The sequence below is a fragment of the Crocodylus siamensis genome, chromosome 2, assembly GCF_052110815.1.
Source record: "Crocodylus siamensis isolate JL-2025a chromosome 2, ASM5211081v1, whole genome shotgun sequence".
Taxonomy (NCBI): domain Eukaryota; kingdom Metazoa; phylum Chordata; order Crocodylia; family Crocodylidae; genus Crocodylus; species Crocodylus siamensis.
This window is the reverse complement of record NC_143396.1, coordinates 4,104,440-4,122,149: the sequence shown is the minus strand read 5'-3', so window position 1 is coordinate 4,122,149 and position 17,710 is coordinate 4,104,440. Positions and strand designations below refer to the sequence as shown.

The following is a 17,710-nucleotide window of genomic DNA, read 5'->3' as shown; positions in this document are numbered from 1 at the left end:
AATGTTATTAGGTATCTTACTGGTCTAAAAGCCACATTTATTTAACTCACTACGAAGCGCATTCAAATGGTTAGTAACACACCGTGGTTGTAGACTATTGCTATCTTGTGGCAGAGCGCAAGTACTACAGTTGTATTTTTACCTTTTCTATTCTATCCGAGTACATGGCAGCTGAATCTCTCACAAGGTTGGAACTCTGGGGCTAGAAACCATGCAAATACATGATGAGTTATCAGCGGTGAAAAATATAGCAGGAGGGAATTTTATATTAGTAAATCATTGACTGGAATGTTTTTGCTGGGCTTTTGCTGCTGCCTGTTCACCATCCCATACACGCATATGAGAAAACACTTTGTTTTCTCTTTCTTACTCTGTGATGCAGAACACCATCCACTGAATACTGAAAACCTGCAAAACGTTAAAAATGTTTAATTTTTTGATAAGTTACTAAAAGAATGTTTTAAAAAACTTTTTTTTGGAACACTGTAGTTATTATCGTGGTAAAGGTATGCCAGAATCATTAGCATTGGAGTGAGATTGTTCAGACAAGCTTAAACATTGTGAAAGTAGACTTGGTAATGAAAGCTGGCAGGTGCTCTGCTCTATAGATGCCAGTGAGAACTTCTGTAATGAATGCGGTACTATCCCAGTAAAATGTGAGCACTTCGCTCCGTGCGCAGTGTAAGCAATGCGCCTCTTGAACATGCTTGCAAGGTTTTGTTTTGACTTCTTTTTTTTCCGATTTAGCAGTCAATCCAGTTCTAATTCAATACATTTTTGTCAGTGGAGGTTTTTTAACCTATAACGTGTTTAATAATGGATCTAAATGCAATAGATGGAAACGAACATTATAGTAAATATTCTTATTTAGACAGCTTCACAGGTGCAGAAGAGAAAATGTCATATCTGAGCAGATTCCTTCTCTTGATAAGTCCCTTTTTTGAATATGCAGTTTAGAGGAGCATTGTCTAAATGCTCTGTTGTAAATGGATACTATTTAATAATTTCTTATATCATTTTTGGCATGGTGTGTTCTCCAGGCCTGCCTGTAATAATTTAGTCTGTAGCCTTTGCAATGCATCAAATAATTTTATTTTTAAACAGCTGCTCCCCCCTGTTTTATTTATTATTATTTTTGCCTTCAGGGTTTTTTTTGTCAAAATTCTGTTTAGACACTTAAAAGTGTTATTACTTTTAAATGCTTATAAATTTGTGTAGATTTAAAAGAACATCTGTGACTTTCACTTTCTATTCAACAGAGGTATAGTGTAAATATTTGAACCATTTCATTTAATATTATTTCTTCTAATTTTTTTTCTTAAAACAATGTAGTTTGAGATCAAGAAAACATTAAATGTCTGAAACTAAAATAGAAAAAAAGTGTTAAAAATACTGAAGATTGACAGCAGTAATTGTCACATACAGAACAGTATTTGCATTAAATGACAGAATCGTGTGCAAAGACCAATTTACCATATATAATGATTTAAACTTAAGGAATTCTGGAAAAAAAAATAATGAGCTAAAATCTCTGCATTGTCAAAGTTTGGAGAGGTGATTTATGCAACAGGGATTCTAAAATGTTCTGTAATCAGTTCCATATAAAGCATGTCAAGGCAGTGAGTTGCATGTAGGCTTGATGGGGAATATTGCATTTTAATACATTTGTTACTGTGGATGTAGGTAGTTGCTTTCCACAGCAATCATTAATCATGTTATTATTTTCAGTATTAGAATTACTAATGGTGGTTAATAATATAATAAAATTTGTCTCAAATGTATGAGGGGGTGTGTGTGTGTATATAGTATTATGATTTTACCATTAATTATTATAATCTAATATCAAATGTGACTGTAAAAGTAGTGGTTTGGGTCTCTGTGCTTTATACCCTTACATGACTTCTGTGAGCAATTTACACATTTAGCAAAAAATCATTCTCTTTTTTGTAATTTGCTTCCTCATAAATTGAATTTGAGGTGTAAAAGTCATAGTGCATTGTGACATGCATTTATGTGTACATGACATATATGTGGCTGAAATTAATTTGCAAAAGCATAATCTAAAGCCATTTCTGGACATATAATAATTACACTGGTAGTTGCAGCAAAAACAGTCATGTCTTAAGATAGTAAAGTAAGGCTGGAAGGGACCTCCCAAAATCATTTAGTTCATCCTTCCTGCTCAAGGCAGGACCGTCTCCAAGTAGACCATCCCAACCAAGTGTCCATCCAACCCGGTCTTGAAAATTTCCAAGATGGAGAGTCCACAGCTTGTCTCTGTAGCCTGTTCCAATGCTTAACTAGCCTCACAATCAGAAAGTTCTTCCTAATCCCCACCCTAATTTTTCTTGGCTGCATATCCAGGCCATTGCTCCTAGTCCTGTCCCCTGTGACCATAGCAAATCATTTATCTCCATCTTCTCTATAAAAGTCTCTTATCAAATCCAGGCCTGTATTATTTTTTGTCACCTTCCAGTGTACTCTTTTCAATCTATCTATACCCTTATTGAAGTGTGGGACCCCAGACTGGACACAGCACTCCAAGTGAGGCCTCAGCAGGGCTGAAGGGAGCAGAAGAATCACTTCTCCTGATTTACAAGTGACACTTCTACAATAGCCCAGTATGCTATTATCTTGCAAAAAAGACACACCGTTAGCTCATATTCAGTTTATCATCTACTGTAATCCCCAGGTTCTTCTCTGCAGTACTGCAGCCTAACCAATCATTCTCCAATCTGTATTTGTTTGCACAATTATTTCATCTGAAATATAGGACTTTGCACTTCTCCTTGCTGAATTTCATCTGATTGACTGTGGACCGCTTTTCTGGTCTATCCAGGTCATTCTAGATTCTAACCCTACCCTCCAGAAAATCTGCAACTTCACTAACCTCAATGTCATCCGCAAGTTTGCTAAGTTTGCACTCAAACCCATCATTCCAATCATTTATGTGCATTTTGAACAGTACCAGACCCAGGACAGACTTTTGGTGAACCCTGCTTGATACCTCTTCCCAACTAGATGTTGAGCCATTGATGACAACTGGATCATCATGTTCAATGAGTTATGTATCCACCTTACCGTACCTTTATCTAGTCTGTCTTTCCTTAGCTTGTTAATAAGAATGTTATGAGAAATTGTGTCAAAAGCCTTGCTGAAGTCAAAGTATATCACACTGCTTTCCCCCCATCTACAAAGTCTGTCACCTTACTGTCCTAGAGAGAAATCAGGTAGGTCAGGCATGACTTGTTCTCAGTCAATCTGAGCTAGCTGTTCCTGATTACCTGGTTCTCCTCCGGGTGCTTCACATCAATTCCTTGAAGACCTGCTTTATCATCTTTCCAGATATAAAGGTCAGACTGAGTGGTCTGTAATTCCCCAGATCCCTTTTCTTCAAAGCTGGACACTATATTTGCCCCTTTCTAATCATCTGGGAACTCACTTGTCCTTCATTAATGCTCAAAGAGGATAACTAATGGCTTTGAAGTTACCCATGCTAATTCCTTTGGTACACTAAATTACATCCCATCCTACCCTGCCAACTTGAAATTGGATCTCGTAAGAAATGGATCCATTAGGATCTATAGTGGCACTCTGGTCTCCCTATAACAACAATAATATTTCAAAATACTTTAAATAATTTATGGATCATTAATAGGAAGAGCATCCAAAACGTGCACTAATGGCAAATGGCTGCTTGTATATTTCCTTTTAGTGTATTTTTTAAATTCAGACTTTCAGAAATAGTTCCTGCAAGTTTAGTCTCCAAAAAATAGATTCATCCACCCAAATAAGATGCTTGATTGTATATGTGCTGGTTATCAAGGTAAATTAGTAGTATCTCTAAGCAGGGCTGATTCTGTCTCCAAAATCTATTAATCATTTCTGTGTACCTTTTTAAACTACTTTCTTTACATTTCCCTCTCTCCTGTTTTGTTGTTAATATTCACAGAAGTGAGCATGCCCTGTTCTGTGGCAGCTATTTACCTTATTTACCATGTTACACTTTTAATAAGCTTCTTCTGATTTAATTTAGGGCATTATTACATGTTAACTTTAAATACATATTAAGGGCCCTTAAACCAGGAGTGTCCACACATTAGGGCAAGGAGATGCATGCTAAGGGTCCTCTGAGCAGCTCAGAGATAATTCTCTTCCAAAACTAGTTGGGAGTGGTCCCCCAGTGAGGTACTGCAACCACTCACTCTATCTTTTCCCACAGTGGCAGTGAGAGAGGACCTAAAGATAAGAATTGCCCCTCCCTTCCTAGGACTCTACCTGCTCCCCAGGGCTCCCCTCTACCCTCAGGGCTTGCCCCTGCCTTGCCATCCCCCATGTCACTTGGCTTACCTGGATGGCCAGTGCTGTCCTAGGGCAGCAGGCAGTGAAGAGAAACCCACCTGCCCAGCCGCTGTCCCTGCCACCGCCCCCCAACCACCACCACCACCACCACCACCACCACCTGGGCTGCTACTGCTCTCTGGGCTGAGTAAGCAGAGTTCTTCCCTGCTTGCTCTGCCGTGATGGTGCCAGGAATGGCTGGGGGTGATAAGTGGACATCTAAGGTGTGGGGAGTCTGAGGTGGGGGGGGAGTGGCCACTGCAGTGGGCCTGATGCAAGAGGTGGGGAGACCACTGTCTCCACCAGTGGCCTGGATTGAGCCAGCATCTCCTGAACCCAAATCCCTGTTTACCACCCCCCCACCTCAGCTCCCAGTTCACCTATAGCTCCTAGCCCTGTCCTGGCAGAAAGTGAACTTCTGGTGCTGCTACCACACTCTGGGCTGGACTCATCCTGGAAAGCAGCAGCAGCAGCAGCCTGGCAGTGGTAGTGGCAGCAGTCAGGCAGGTGGCTTCCCCTTTTGCTGCCTGTTCCCCTGGGACAAGCTAGCAGTGCAAGTGAGCCAGGGGACATGGGGATAAGGGTGATCTGGGAGGGCCAGAGGGCAGAAGGAGAGCCTTGATGGTCAGAGAGGGTGTCATGGGTTTGGGTGGAATGGGAGGACAGTGGCCATCTCCATCTTGGCTGGTGTATCAGGGGGTGGAGGGAGAACTGGACTTGGAGGGGGTGCCAGGGCAGCAGGGACCCACTCAGGTCAGGCAGGGGCTGGCAGGCCTGATAGGTTCCTGTAGGCTTATGTCTACCTGCAACCTGTGCCATCCACTGTAACCCTGAGAACAAAAACAGAGCCAACGTGGCTCCTAGACATGCCCTTGTTCTCCAGCCCTTTAGGGACAGGTCAGAGCAGTGCATATTAAAAGGGGGAATTAACCTTAAACCTGATCATTTTAACACCAATTAAAATTAGCATGTGTTAAGTGTAACATGTAGACTAAGCCACTCACCATTGAGTTTTTGTCAGTCTGTGCCACTAAGACAGAGAGTATATGTCACAGTGGAAACAAATGCCCCAAAATCTCACAAAATCTCATCTTTGCAAAAATGTGGGGAAAAGGGGATTGTTATTTTGATTTAAATATTTTCCATTTTACAATAAAATGGTCTTAAACCATACAATATTTACATGGTCTAAACTTGTCTAAGATAATATAAACATACCCATGGTGTGCAGAGATAGAGAAGACAATATGTGGGTGGAAGGGGAGATGAATATGGTCAACATCTTTGGAATTCAGGCCTCCAGTGTAGCATCTGAAAGAATTTAAAACAGGATTGCCCAATCTTCAACCCATAGAATCATAGAAAATTGGGGTTGGAAGGGACCTCAGGAGGTCACATCTAGTCCAACCCCTTGCTCAAAGAAGAACCATCCAACTAGGTCCTGGTCCAGCCAAGGCTTTGTCTAGCTGAGTCTTAAAAACCACCAAGGATGGAGATTCCACCACCTCTCTGGGTAGTTATGTTTGATGCTTTACTGCTCTCCTAGTGAGAAATTTTTTCATAATATCTAACCTAAACTTCCCTTTCTCCAACTTGAGACCATTCCTCTTTGTTCTGTTATCTGTTACCGCCGAGAACAGACCAGCTCCATCTTTTTTGAAACCCCACTTCAGGGAGTTGAAGGCTGCTATTAAATCCCCCTCAGTCTTCTCTTCTGTAGACTAAATAAGCCCAGTTCCCTTACCCTCTCCTCAGAAGTCACGTTCCCCAGCCCTCTCATCATTTTCATCACCCTCTGTTGGACTCTCTCCAATTTGTCCACATCCTTTCTGTAGCGGGTGGGGCCCAAAACTGAACATAGCACTCCAGATGTGGCTTCACCAGTGCTGAACAGAGGGGAAGAATCACTTTTCTTGATCTGCTGGCAGCGTCCCTGTTAATGCAGCCCAGTATGTCACTAGCCTTCTTGGCAACAAGGACACACTGTTGGCTCATATTCAGCTTATTGTCCACTGTAACCCCCAGGTCCTTTTCTGCAGTCCCCAGCCTGTAGCGCTACATGGGAATTGTTCCTTCCTAAATACAACGCTTTGCACTTCTGCTTATTGAAACTCATGAGATTTCTGTTGGTCTAATTCTTCAATTTGTCTAGCTCTTGTCTACCCTCCAGCATATCTACTACTCCCTACAGCTTGATATCATCTGCAGACTTGTTAAGGATGCACTCCATTCCATCTTCCAAGTCATTGATGCGGCCTGAGAAGCTATGCCATCCAGCCCTGCAGGGATCCCCACAGAATTGGTGAAAGGTTTTTGTGGATGGGTGCAGTCCTACCTTCAACCGCTTTTGTGCAGCAGGATCAGCGTTAGGCGAACCCCCCACCCATCCAGATGGTGCTGGGTTTCTTCCCAGTTTTCCTGTCCCCAACCAAGGCCCACTCACCGTTACATATCTGTATCGGGGCCAATCCTTCCCCCCCACACCCATGCAGCAAGGTTGGAGTCAGGCTGCTTCCCACCCCCCTGCATATCCAGAATGTGGCTACTCTGCCCCCATGCCTTCTCCCCATACATCAGGCTTGGGGCCAGGCTACTACTACCTTTCTCCCCTGCACCCAGGTCAGGGTTGGGCTTCATGTCCCCATACACAGGGGAATTGGCCCCCCATCTTCCTAGCCCCATGTGCTGGATCAAGCCCACCAGCCAGATCCCATCTGGTCTGTGGAGTGAGAAGGTTGGCCACCACCTCCTTAAAACAAACCAAAAAATTGTATGCAAGAAGGGTCTTTTGATGAACATGTATCTTTCTGTGTGTACACACACACACTTTTTTCCTTAGCCATGATTATCTGGGAGATCATTACCCTGCAACAATTAGCTATGGACTTTTTCATAAGTGTCCTTTAAACCAGCTTAAGAAGTTTTTCATTAGAATGCAAGAAACAATATGTAAATAAGATGCTGACATTATTAAAAAAAGAAAGGAATAAAAGAAAAGATACTGTCCTACGAGCAGAAGGTTAAGCTGCACAAGAATAGAAATGAATCCAAGTTGTGTGCATGTCAAAGCTATCGTGTTCCCACTGTAAACAATTTAGCATCTTCTGCTGTTCATTAATATATTAAATTGAGGTGGATGCACATGAGGAATGCGTTAGATAATGTAGTGCTTTTTTTCATATTGTGTTTCTCTTATGTTATGGTAATTGTTAAGTTTGGATTGGACCACGTCAGTTCTGTTTGTGGATAGGTGATCCATTTGTGCCAGGAGAAACACCTTTCTTTCAGCCAAAAATGTGTGTACAGCTGTTCAAGAATTTCACTTTTCTAGCACATGACAAATGCAAAATTCCACTGCTCATGGAAAAAACAATTGTTATTTTCAAACCATTGCAATTGTTTTATGAAAATTGTAATGATACATAACTTTTATACTGGATACCCAGTGAACTTCCATTATAGCGGTATTAAGTTCACTAAGTGACAAATCTATGCCTTTCATATCTTTGCCTGTTTTGCTGCAACAGAACTGAGTAATTGTAGAGAAATTTCTATTGCCCTTCTGTCAGGTTCTGCCCTCCATTTAAAAGAATGGTCATACAACACATTTGATAAACATACAAGATTAGAAAATTAAATCCCAACCATATTATTACCCTACAGCTACTGTATTCTGTTTCGTAACTGCTCTTTTTATGTGTATTTTGCAAAGATCTGAAATCAGTCAGCTATGGAATATAGGGTAAATTCACATTTAAGTTTATTTATTTAATTATTTTGTCTTTTTATTTTTCTTTCTAAGCTATGGTTAGTTTTATTTTTCACATAACACCGACATAATATATACATTAAGGGAAATTTGTCCACTTTTTCTATCGGAAAAATACACAGTTAAGCATTTAATCTGTTAAATCCATCCAAGTAAGGGAATGCCTGTAGTAATGCCTCTCATATGAATTATATATGATAATGAAATATATATAAAGGGAAGTTATGCAAAACAACATTAAACACGGTTTTGTATTAGCTTTATGAAACCAAATAAAGTCAGTGAAATTGCTCTAGAGTAACTGTACGCACGCAACCGAGAGGCAAATTTGGCACAGAGAAACTCTACTGATGATATCAAGTTTGAAAAGTAATAGAAATGGATGGATTAAAATTCTAACATATTTCATATATAAATTCTAGGTAGAAGAAGCATTGGAAGCTGTCAAAAATGCAACAAATGAACAAGACCTAGCAAATCGCTTTAAAGAATTTGGGAAAGAGATGGTGAAACTTAATTATGTAGCTGCTAGAAGACAACAGGTGGGTAAATTGTGAACCAGTGGTTGAAAAATGCAGTTAGGGAAAATGATGTGATTTTTATTAAGTTTGATGACATTGTTTTTACTTTGTTTTTTGCTTTGTATCATAAAATTGGCCAAGAACTGCTATATGTATTATGCCTGTTTATTTTCTAAAGCATGGTTTTGTTTTGCTTTTCCAAAAGCTGGCAATATTTTAGAGTGAAATCTTAAAAGAGAAGCAAAAGAAAACAAATCCTCAAACCACAGTGGAGCTGAGTATAAGAGAACCAATGATATGGGCTCTTAAATTCATATCCAGGCAACCAAATTAAAAGAAAAATGCTGAACACCACTGGTTGCCTCTGAATTTGGATAGGTTACTGATTTAAGTCAGAGGATTCCCTCTACCCCTGAAAAAATAGGCTATTTATGTAGATGCCTAAATATGGATTGAATAGCCTAAACTATAGATGCCTATTTTGGAAAATATTGGGCTTGCTGGTTACAAAGGGAAAAAAAATGCTTATGTGCACAAAGATCTCTCTTAATCTAGTGTAATGTAGGCCCTTCCAATTGACAGGGACCTAGTAGCTAAACTTGTTTTCTTTCATAAACTGGGAGAGGGGGATGAGCCAGACATCATGTGTACGCATACACACACATGCACACACACATACACTCCAGTGTAAAGAGAGAGTCAGGGATTGTCTAGGCTAATATCTTTTATTGGACCTACTGCATGGTTGGAATAAAGTTAGACAGGCTTTCAAATACAATGATTTCTTCATCGGGTCTGAGGAAGGGAGCAAGCACAGACTGTAGAGTGGAGAGAAGAGCTGTGAAATTGGAGATGGAAGGGAAATTCCCAGGGTAGCAGACAGGCAATTAGTAGAAGAAAAGAAGCTGAATACAGGGAGATCAAGACCTATAGGAAGGGAGGAGGGTCATTAATACTTGTCCAGTGTAGGAAGAAATTCAGGAATCCATGTGTCATAAAATCAATATCTGTGTTCAGTTCTTGGTTCTTAGTGGTCAGCCAGCTTATGAGCATTTGTTCCCAAGTTTACCTTTTAAAAGTGTTTGGTAGATTTCCCCACAGTGTGAGGAGAGTGAGGTCAGTGTGAAGAGAGTGATGGGGATTGGTTTTTCTGTGAAAAACGTGCTCCAGCTGACACACGTGTGTCTCTGTCCTTTATATTTCTTTTTTGGGAGTACGTTCTGCTAGATAGTTGCTGTCTGGTTTCACCCACTTAGTTACCATAATAGCATTTGGTGAATTGGATCAGATGTATCACATTTTGGGAAAGGCATGTGTGGGTGCTGACAGACATTCAGGTGCTTTACATAAAGCATCATGAGTTAGTGCCCGCCCCCCCCCCCCAACCCAGCAGACGTTTGCCTGCTGGGTTGGGCAGGGGCATGGATCAAGCCTACTTGCACTGGCCCTCCTAGCCAGCAAGCAGGGGTGCTGGCCAGAACCATCCCTCTACCCAGCCCCGTCTCTCCCTCCCAGCTCCAGGGCTTTTAGCAGAGAGGGAATGAAGGGAGCAGCAGTACCTGAGGGACTGGCAGAATCTGGGCCAGGCCTCCGAGGCGAGAGGGCTCTGTTCCACCCCACTTCAGCTCAGGCCAGGCTTGCCCTGCTGGAATAATTTACCCTCAAGGTAACACAAGTTCCCTAAAGCACTCTGAACCAGAGTGCCTTAATCTTTTACCTGAATAGAGGAGGGTTAATTTTTCATGTGATTGGCCATTTTTTAGAAGCACTCTGCAGCCATGTATGTGTGTTAGGTCACAGCTGTAGAGTGCTATCAGAGGCCAGATTGCGTGAAAAATGTCATTTCTGTCTGCACCCTGTCGGATCCATGGATTCTGAAGGTTTCATTTTGGGAGGTATTGGTTGTAGTAGCAGTGAAGATGTGCTGGCAGGTTAAACAATTATTGTTGAGTCAAGGCTGTGCCCCTTTTGATGTGTGTTGATCAGTTGGGAGTTTACTTTTGATGACAAGTTGGGTAAAGTTAGAGCATATCTGAAAGCCGCGAAGGAGGTGGCAGCCCACCCCGTTCCATGGCCTCTGAATCATGTGACAGGCTAAGAGAGAGGGTGACAGTCTCTCTCATTTAGCTAGAAGTTTGATGATGTTTGCCAGACATTTAAGGCTACTGAAGAAAAAAAGAATCATTGGAAATGGGAAAGAAAGGCACAGTTCAGTTGTGGGAGTGAAGAAGTTGAAATATATTTGATATGGTGGTTCACCATGACTTGAAACAGTGTTGGTGCAGAGGGGTACTGAGCACAATTACCTTATTCAGATGGGTTGCACTAGTCTGCTTTTGGTTTGGTTTTTTTTCCCTCTGGCTTGATCCTTCAGCCTTTTGGCTAGGGGCAAGTGACACTAGGGGGCATCTGAACTATGAGGTCCCTGAGTTTGGGGCCTGCACATAGGATACCTGCTATAGATTTCGGAGCATCAGAAGCCCCAGGATGATGAGTCTGGGAGGTAGGACACTTGATGGTGGTAGTACCCTGCAGACTTGAACAACTGAACTCTGCTTGTCAATGGAATTTGGAATGGATTTGGCTAATTTGGCCTGAGACACTAAATTAAAAAAAAAGGATGTTCCCATCACCATTTTTGGAATCAGAGGAGGGTGTCAGAGCTTTCTGTTGCCTATCTAAGTGTTGGCCTGGTATTGCTGTAGCTCCAGGCCAACTTGTTCCCTCCCAGGGAGGAAAGTGCCCGTTTTTTTAAGGGATATGCACAGACACAAAAGGTTCCCACCAATGTGTTTGCCCAATATGGGTTATGTGTTTTATGACATACTCTGCATGGGCTGCATTCGGGCAACTTCATAGCTGGTTTCCATAACTGAGCACACGCTGCTTCAAGCAGCAGTTTAATGATAGACAGTGTATTTCATGATGGGGTTTGCTGGTATGCAAATAAGATGAGGGTTCCCCCCCCCCGTCCCCCCGTGTTAACTGGGGAAAAAAACCCTTGTCTTATATTCAAGAAAACACAGTATTTGATCTCCTGCTGGGCCACGCAGCAGCCAACCGGACTCTGAAATGCGCCACTTCCCCTTCTGTTTTGTTCACCCCCATACCTTATTTTTGCAGTACATCAATACTGAATTTGGCGCACATTAATCTTTCTCAATCAATGCATAAGCAATATTATTCTGTGCATTCAGACATGTCTTTTGTGCAGATACAGTGAGTAACACTGAAAAAATCTTGCACCCCCAGGTTGGATAACACTCCTGGAATATGGTACATATGCATGAGTTACAAACTCTTGTCATTGTAAGAAACAGAATGGACTTTTGTTTAAAACATGGAGAAACACAAACAAATTACTTATCTTCTGTGTACTCCAATGTTCCTAGCTTTAAAATGGAGCTTGTAATGCTTTCTTTCCTTATGTAATTATTGTTACACTGACTTCATTAATATTTGTAAGACATTCAGAAAAGAGTGTGATGAGTACCATAAACATGTAAATGAATCAGTGAATGGAATGATTAGAAAACATTGTCAAATTAGTCTGTAAACATGAGATAATGAACAATGGATGTGTTAGTAAAGAGGACAGTAAGAGGAAGTAGCCAAAGAGCTTTAAAAACATAAACATCTTGGGGATATTATAAAAAGCCAGTGCATCTTGTGGAGACCAATAACAAAAAGCCCACCAAGAGCATGTCTTTAAAAATTCAGAATAAAAATATTACAAATTTAAAAAATAAACATGAAAATGATGATGAAAATAACAAGTGAAGAGAATGTGCAAAATATGGATGAGCTAGAAATATGTTTGCAGTCAAAAACAAAAGGAAAGAAACCATCTGTGCTGGTGACATGGAAAAACAGAGTGCTCATAAGAAAGTATTGCTCTTTGCAGCGGCAGTTTTGCATTCAGGGTACTTTCATGGAAGCAGCAGCCTGGATCAAATCAATCAGGAAGGCCTCTTTTGAACCTCATACTTTTATCTTGTGCTATATTTTGACTGATAGAAATGAACCAGCTGATTGAAGTATAGAAACATTGAGCAAAAAAGGACAAGTGTAATTGCAGTAGACACAGGAGAAATAAGCATCCATGCTGGAGGTTGTCCCCTTCCAAACCTATGGACCATTCTTCATAGAGTACATGATAAATCGTTGTAGGTGCCATTGCTTGAGAGCTACGGGATACAGAAAGCCCTATTTATGAGGTTTTAAAAATGAACTTTTTAACATTTTAACATTTTAAATATTCAATATATAATCATAAGACAATTGCTATGTTTGTACAGGAGCTGAAAGATCCCCACTGTAGAGATGAAATGGCTGCTGCCCGAGGTGCTCTGAAGAAGAATGCCACCATGTTGTACACGGCATCTCAAGCGTTTCTCCGCCACCCTGATGTAGCCGCTACTAGAGCCAACCGAGACTATGTCTTCAAGCAAGTACAAGAGGCCATTGCTGGCATCTCTAATGCTGCACAGGCCACTTCACCCACTGATGAAAACAAGGGTCACACTGGCATCGGGGAACTTGCTGCAGCACTAAATGAATTTGATGTAAGTACCAGAAGCATGTGCAAAATGGCAATCCTGTGACATTCAAGCAACATTTCAAGAGGACTTGTACTTGCCTTTTGAAAAAAAAAATGAAGGGTAGACTACAGCCAGGAAAATGGAAGTGATGAAACATTGTTAATGAGGAATAACTTCTACTGTTAGTGAACTCTAGAAATCCAGGCCATTGTTTGTGTTCTTGTCCTGTAGCTGTGACAAGGACAAAAAAAGGTCTTTTTCTGCCTCGCCATCAGCTGAATTTTATCCAGCAATACTGAGGTGATTAATCTGGTTTCTTTCTTCTGTTAAAGAGTTCAGGTTTAATTCATGCTGAGGAGCTTTTACTTAGTTTGAAAGGTTAGAGCCGATTTAGGATGGTTTGGCTGGCATCGCAGGGACAAAATCATAGCACGGAGATACAGAGATGGAGATTCTCTTCTCCAGAATGTGGATGGAACGAGTCCAACCTCTGCTCACTGGTTGCCCCTCATGCCCGATTAGGGCTTACAGGGAGGTTTGAGGGCAGGACTGCCACTGCTTGCCTTTGTGCAGCCAAGACGCTGCTGCCTTTAAATAGGTCATGATGAGGACCGTGCTCGAAGTTGCCCTTGGCATTAACAGCTTTGTTATTTGCTGCCTTGTTATTGCAACTCTTGCCCACGCCATTTTTTTGAAGGACGCTATTTAGAAGGTGGGACAGCTATAGCTGCAGAGTAGGATCCATTTCCTTTCATTTCTGGCTTTAAGGTGTGGGTTTATTAAAGCACTTGCTTAGGAAACATCATCCTTTCACTTAGGTGACTGAGCAGTGGGATGCAAGCATTTGCCACCACCTGACTGCACTGTATATCCCTTTGTAGTTAAAGTTGAAGAGGGAAGCAGTGGAGAGGCACCCTGTCACAAGGAGTGTGACTGCCCAGCTTTTCAAAGGACTGGGCTGCCACTTTGTAATTGTGCTCTGCTGTCTCCTTGTTTTACATAGGAAAGAAGAGGAGCTGAGAGAGTAAGGGGTTTCCAGGATGGAGGGGGATGGAGGGAGAAAGGGGTCAGTAGACAGACTGTGTAGGAGGAGAGGGAAAGGAGCTACAGAATGGGCTTATGTGGAGAAGCAGAGGAAGAAGGAAGCAGGGCAAGTGTGTCATTAGGAGAAAAACAGATTGGGGCAAAGGAACAGGAGGGTCTGCGCTTAATGAAACTTGCTAAACGTGGGTTCAGTTGCTTCATCCAAATTATTACTGAAGATGTTAAACAATAGCGGACCCAGGGCAGACCCCCAGGGAACCCCACTCGATAACTCCTTCCCAAGTAGACATTGAGCCATTGATGACTAGTCTTTGGAGCACGATGATCCAACTAGTTTTGTATGCACTTTCCGGTACTTTTGTCTAGTCTCCATGTCCTTAGTTTGTTAATAAGAATGTCATGGGGGACTGTCAGAAGCCTTGCTAACGTTAAGGTATATCACATCCACTGCTTTTCCTCCATCTGCCAAGCCTATCACTTTATCATAGAAGGAAATCAGATTGTTCAGGCATGACTTGCTTTTGGTGAACTCATGCTGGTTCTTTGTGTTCACCTTGTGTTATCTTCCACTCATTTCATAATAGATTCCTTGAGGACCCGCTGCTCCATGATCTTTCCAAGTACTGACGTCAGACTGACTTGTCTGTAATTCCCGACAACCTTCTTCTGCCATTGCTTGAAGAGGGGCATTATATTTGCCCTTTCCATCCCAGGACCTCACCCGACCACTATGAGTTCTCAAAGACGGTAGCCAGTGCCTCTGAAATGACCCCAGCTAAATTCCTTCATTACCCCAGGGTAGTGGTTTTCAACCTTTTGTTATTTGTGGACCTCTAAGAATTTTTAAATGGAGGCATGGACTCCTTTGAATTGTAAGTGTGGGTATTCAAATACTTTTGATGGATCATAGTCATCTTTTGTGGTCCCCTTAGGCATAGCCTGTGGACCCCTACGTGTCCACAGGTCACAGGTTAAAAACCACTGCCCCTGGGGGGTGTTTTTCATCCAGTGCTTCTGACTTGAAAGCGTATAGCTTCTCTAAGTAATCCCCAAGCTATATTTTGCCACTACTCCAGGTTGTTTGTCTTCTTCCTGATCTTTGCGGCTTGCATGCACATTATCCGATAGCTGCCTTTATTTGTGAAGATTGAAAAAAAAATCAAATATATCACCCTTGTCTGCATCATCCATAACTGGTTGCCTTCTGTATTCCATAAGGGATCTTTGGTTTCTTTTGTCTTCCTTGTACTTTTGACATACTAGTGGGATCCCTTTTTATTGTTTTTTATGTCCTTTGCCAGTTGCATCTGAAATTGTGCCTTGGCCTTCCTAATTTGCTCCCTGGCGCAATATTTTTATACTCTTCCTATGAATGAGCTTCCACTTTTTATAGGATTTTTTGAGGAGTTTCACTCAGTGAAGAGATTGCTGCCTAGCCAGGCTTGTCTCTCTTTGCACTTCCCATTCTTCTGTCACATTGGGATAGCTCTTGCTCCTGTACTATTGATACGGCCTCCTTAAAGTGCAGCCAGGAATTCTGGATGCCTTTATCTCTTCAGATCCTCCCAAGGGGATCCTGCTTACCTGTTTCATAGTTTCATAGTTAGTAGGGTCAGAAGGGACCTGAGCAGATCATCAAGTCTGACCCCCTGCCATGGCAGGAAAGAGTACTGGGGTCAAGCGACCCCAGCAAGGTGATTGCCAAGCCACATCTTAAAGACCCCCAGGGTAGGAACCAGCATCACTTCTCTTGGAAGGTGGTCCCAGACCCTAGCCGCCCTGACCGTGAAGTCGCGCCTCCTGATGTCTAGTCTGAATCTACCTCTGCCAGCTTGTGACCGTTATTCCTGGTCACTCCTGGCGGTGCTCGGGGGAACAGGGACTCTCCCAACGCCTGCTGTTCTTTGAGTTTGTTGAAGTCTGCTTTTCTGTAGTCCAACATCTTTCTCCTGCTGCTGTCCTTTCTTCCTTCAGTGAGGATCTTGACCTCTTAGCATTTCATGATCACTGTTACCCGTGTTGCTTTTTGCCTTCACATTCTCAACTAGTTTCCTCTCTGTTTGTAAGCAGCAGGTTGAAAAGAAACACCGCCCCCCCACCCCATATGATATAGTATTTAGTGGTACGTTTACAACTTTGTATTTTTTTTCCCCGTAGGACTGCTGCGTCCGTGTATAGAATTGAATGGACTGCGGTCTGAGTATGTGTCAGAGTTGTACATAGTACCCCTGCCTCACATAGAAGGTGTTTAGTGAACATGGCACAGAAGTGGAAAAATGGTTAAGAAATCAGAATGCCCCCTAACCGAGTTAGTTTTTATCCCTATCTCTGACACAGCTTTCCCATGAGATGCAAGTCAAATCATGTAAGCCAAAAAATGTCAACACTGGCCATAAGCTGTTCCTTTTTTTATGGTTGCTCAGTGCGAGGCACCAAGAGACAGATTTGAATAAGTATAAAGTACTGGTGACTGATATTGGCTGGAACTGTGCTTTGAACATACAACACATCATAAAAATGTTAAGTAGTCTGAAAAACCTACACTGAAGTATCTTGGCTTACACTTGAACCTCAGACACCCTTACGCAATTCTGACCTTAGCATTTATTTGCAACTCATCCAGAAATATAGGGGCCCTACTATAAGCAGTAGCATGGGTTCTCCCATATATATCTGTGAAGCTTGAAATTTCTTGTCATGACATTACCTTCCAATATTATCTATCAGTCTAACAGGATTACAGAGATTTCTCTTTTCTGCCACAGATCTGTTTCAATATCTAGATGTGACCCCGTAGGTCAGCTGCAGACTCCCAAGACTGCTCCTATTGAACCTTTTTATCTTTTCCCCAGAGTATGTTGATGCAAATAGATTTTGTTTCATGCATGCTCTCTCTTCCAGTTTTTTTGCAGTCTATCGCATCATCAATGCACCATGTTACCACACCGCCTTTTCCCATACATCTCTTTTATCATCAGAAATATTCTGCACATAATCTCTTGTACCCATGTACCATGTGTACCAGTGACAGACTGCTATTCCACTATGTTTCCGTAATGTCTGCGGTGTTCAGTTTCACATGCCTTACCTGTAAGGACCTCTCAAATTCATGATTGTGTGATTTTATTTTTTTTTTACGGAGGCTGCGAATTTGGTGGACTTCCACAAAAAAGGATGGGCTCCATGATTTTAGCAGGCTTGCTGCAAAAAAAAAATCCCCAAAAGCAAGCTGCAAGCAGAGAAAAGGGCAGGAAACCCTGCAGTCCTGAAGCATGAGGCAGGGGAGGGAGGAGAGGGAGCAAATCAGACGCTGAGCCTGTGACGTAGGGTCAGTCCAGGATCCAGTCTGGGGCTAGTCAAGCAAGCGGGAGGGTTTTTGCGCCAGCTTTTAAAGCACCTGCAGTCATACTGGGTCAGCTTGCTGCAGCCTGAGAAGGATTCCTCGGCATGCCCACTTAGAAGAATACTCCTAGACAGCCAAATACATCTCAGTG

At 42.1% G+C, this 17,710-nt stretch overlaps 1 protein-coding gene across 4 annotated transcripts in view; it reads left to right on the top strand.

Moving 5' to 3' along the window:
* Positions 1-17,710, top strand: part of CTNNA2 (catenin alpha 2) — a 914,223-nt gene that overhangs the window by 292,568 nt on the left and 603,945 nt on the right. For all 4 annotated transcript variants that reach the window (XM_090035040.1, XM_090035037.1, XM_090035039.1 and 1 more), the window contains 2 exons: positions 8,533-8,652; positions 12,930-13,196. In XM_090035040.1, coding sequence (XP_089891166.1) covers positions 8,533-8,652; positions 12,930-13,196 — 387 coding nt within the window. The remainder of the gene's footprint in view (positions 1-8,532; positions 8,653-12,929; positions 13,197-17,710) is intronic.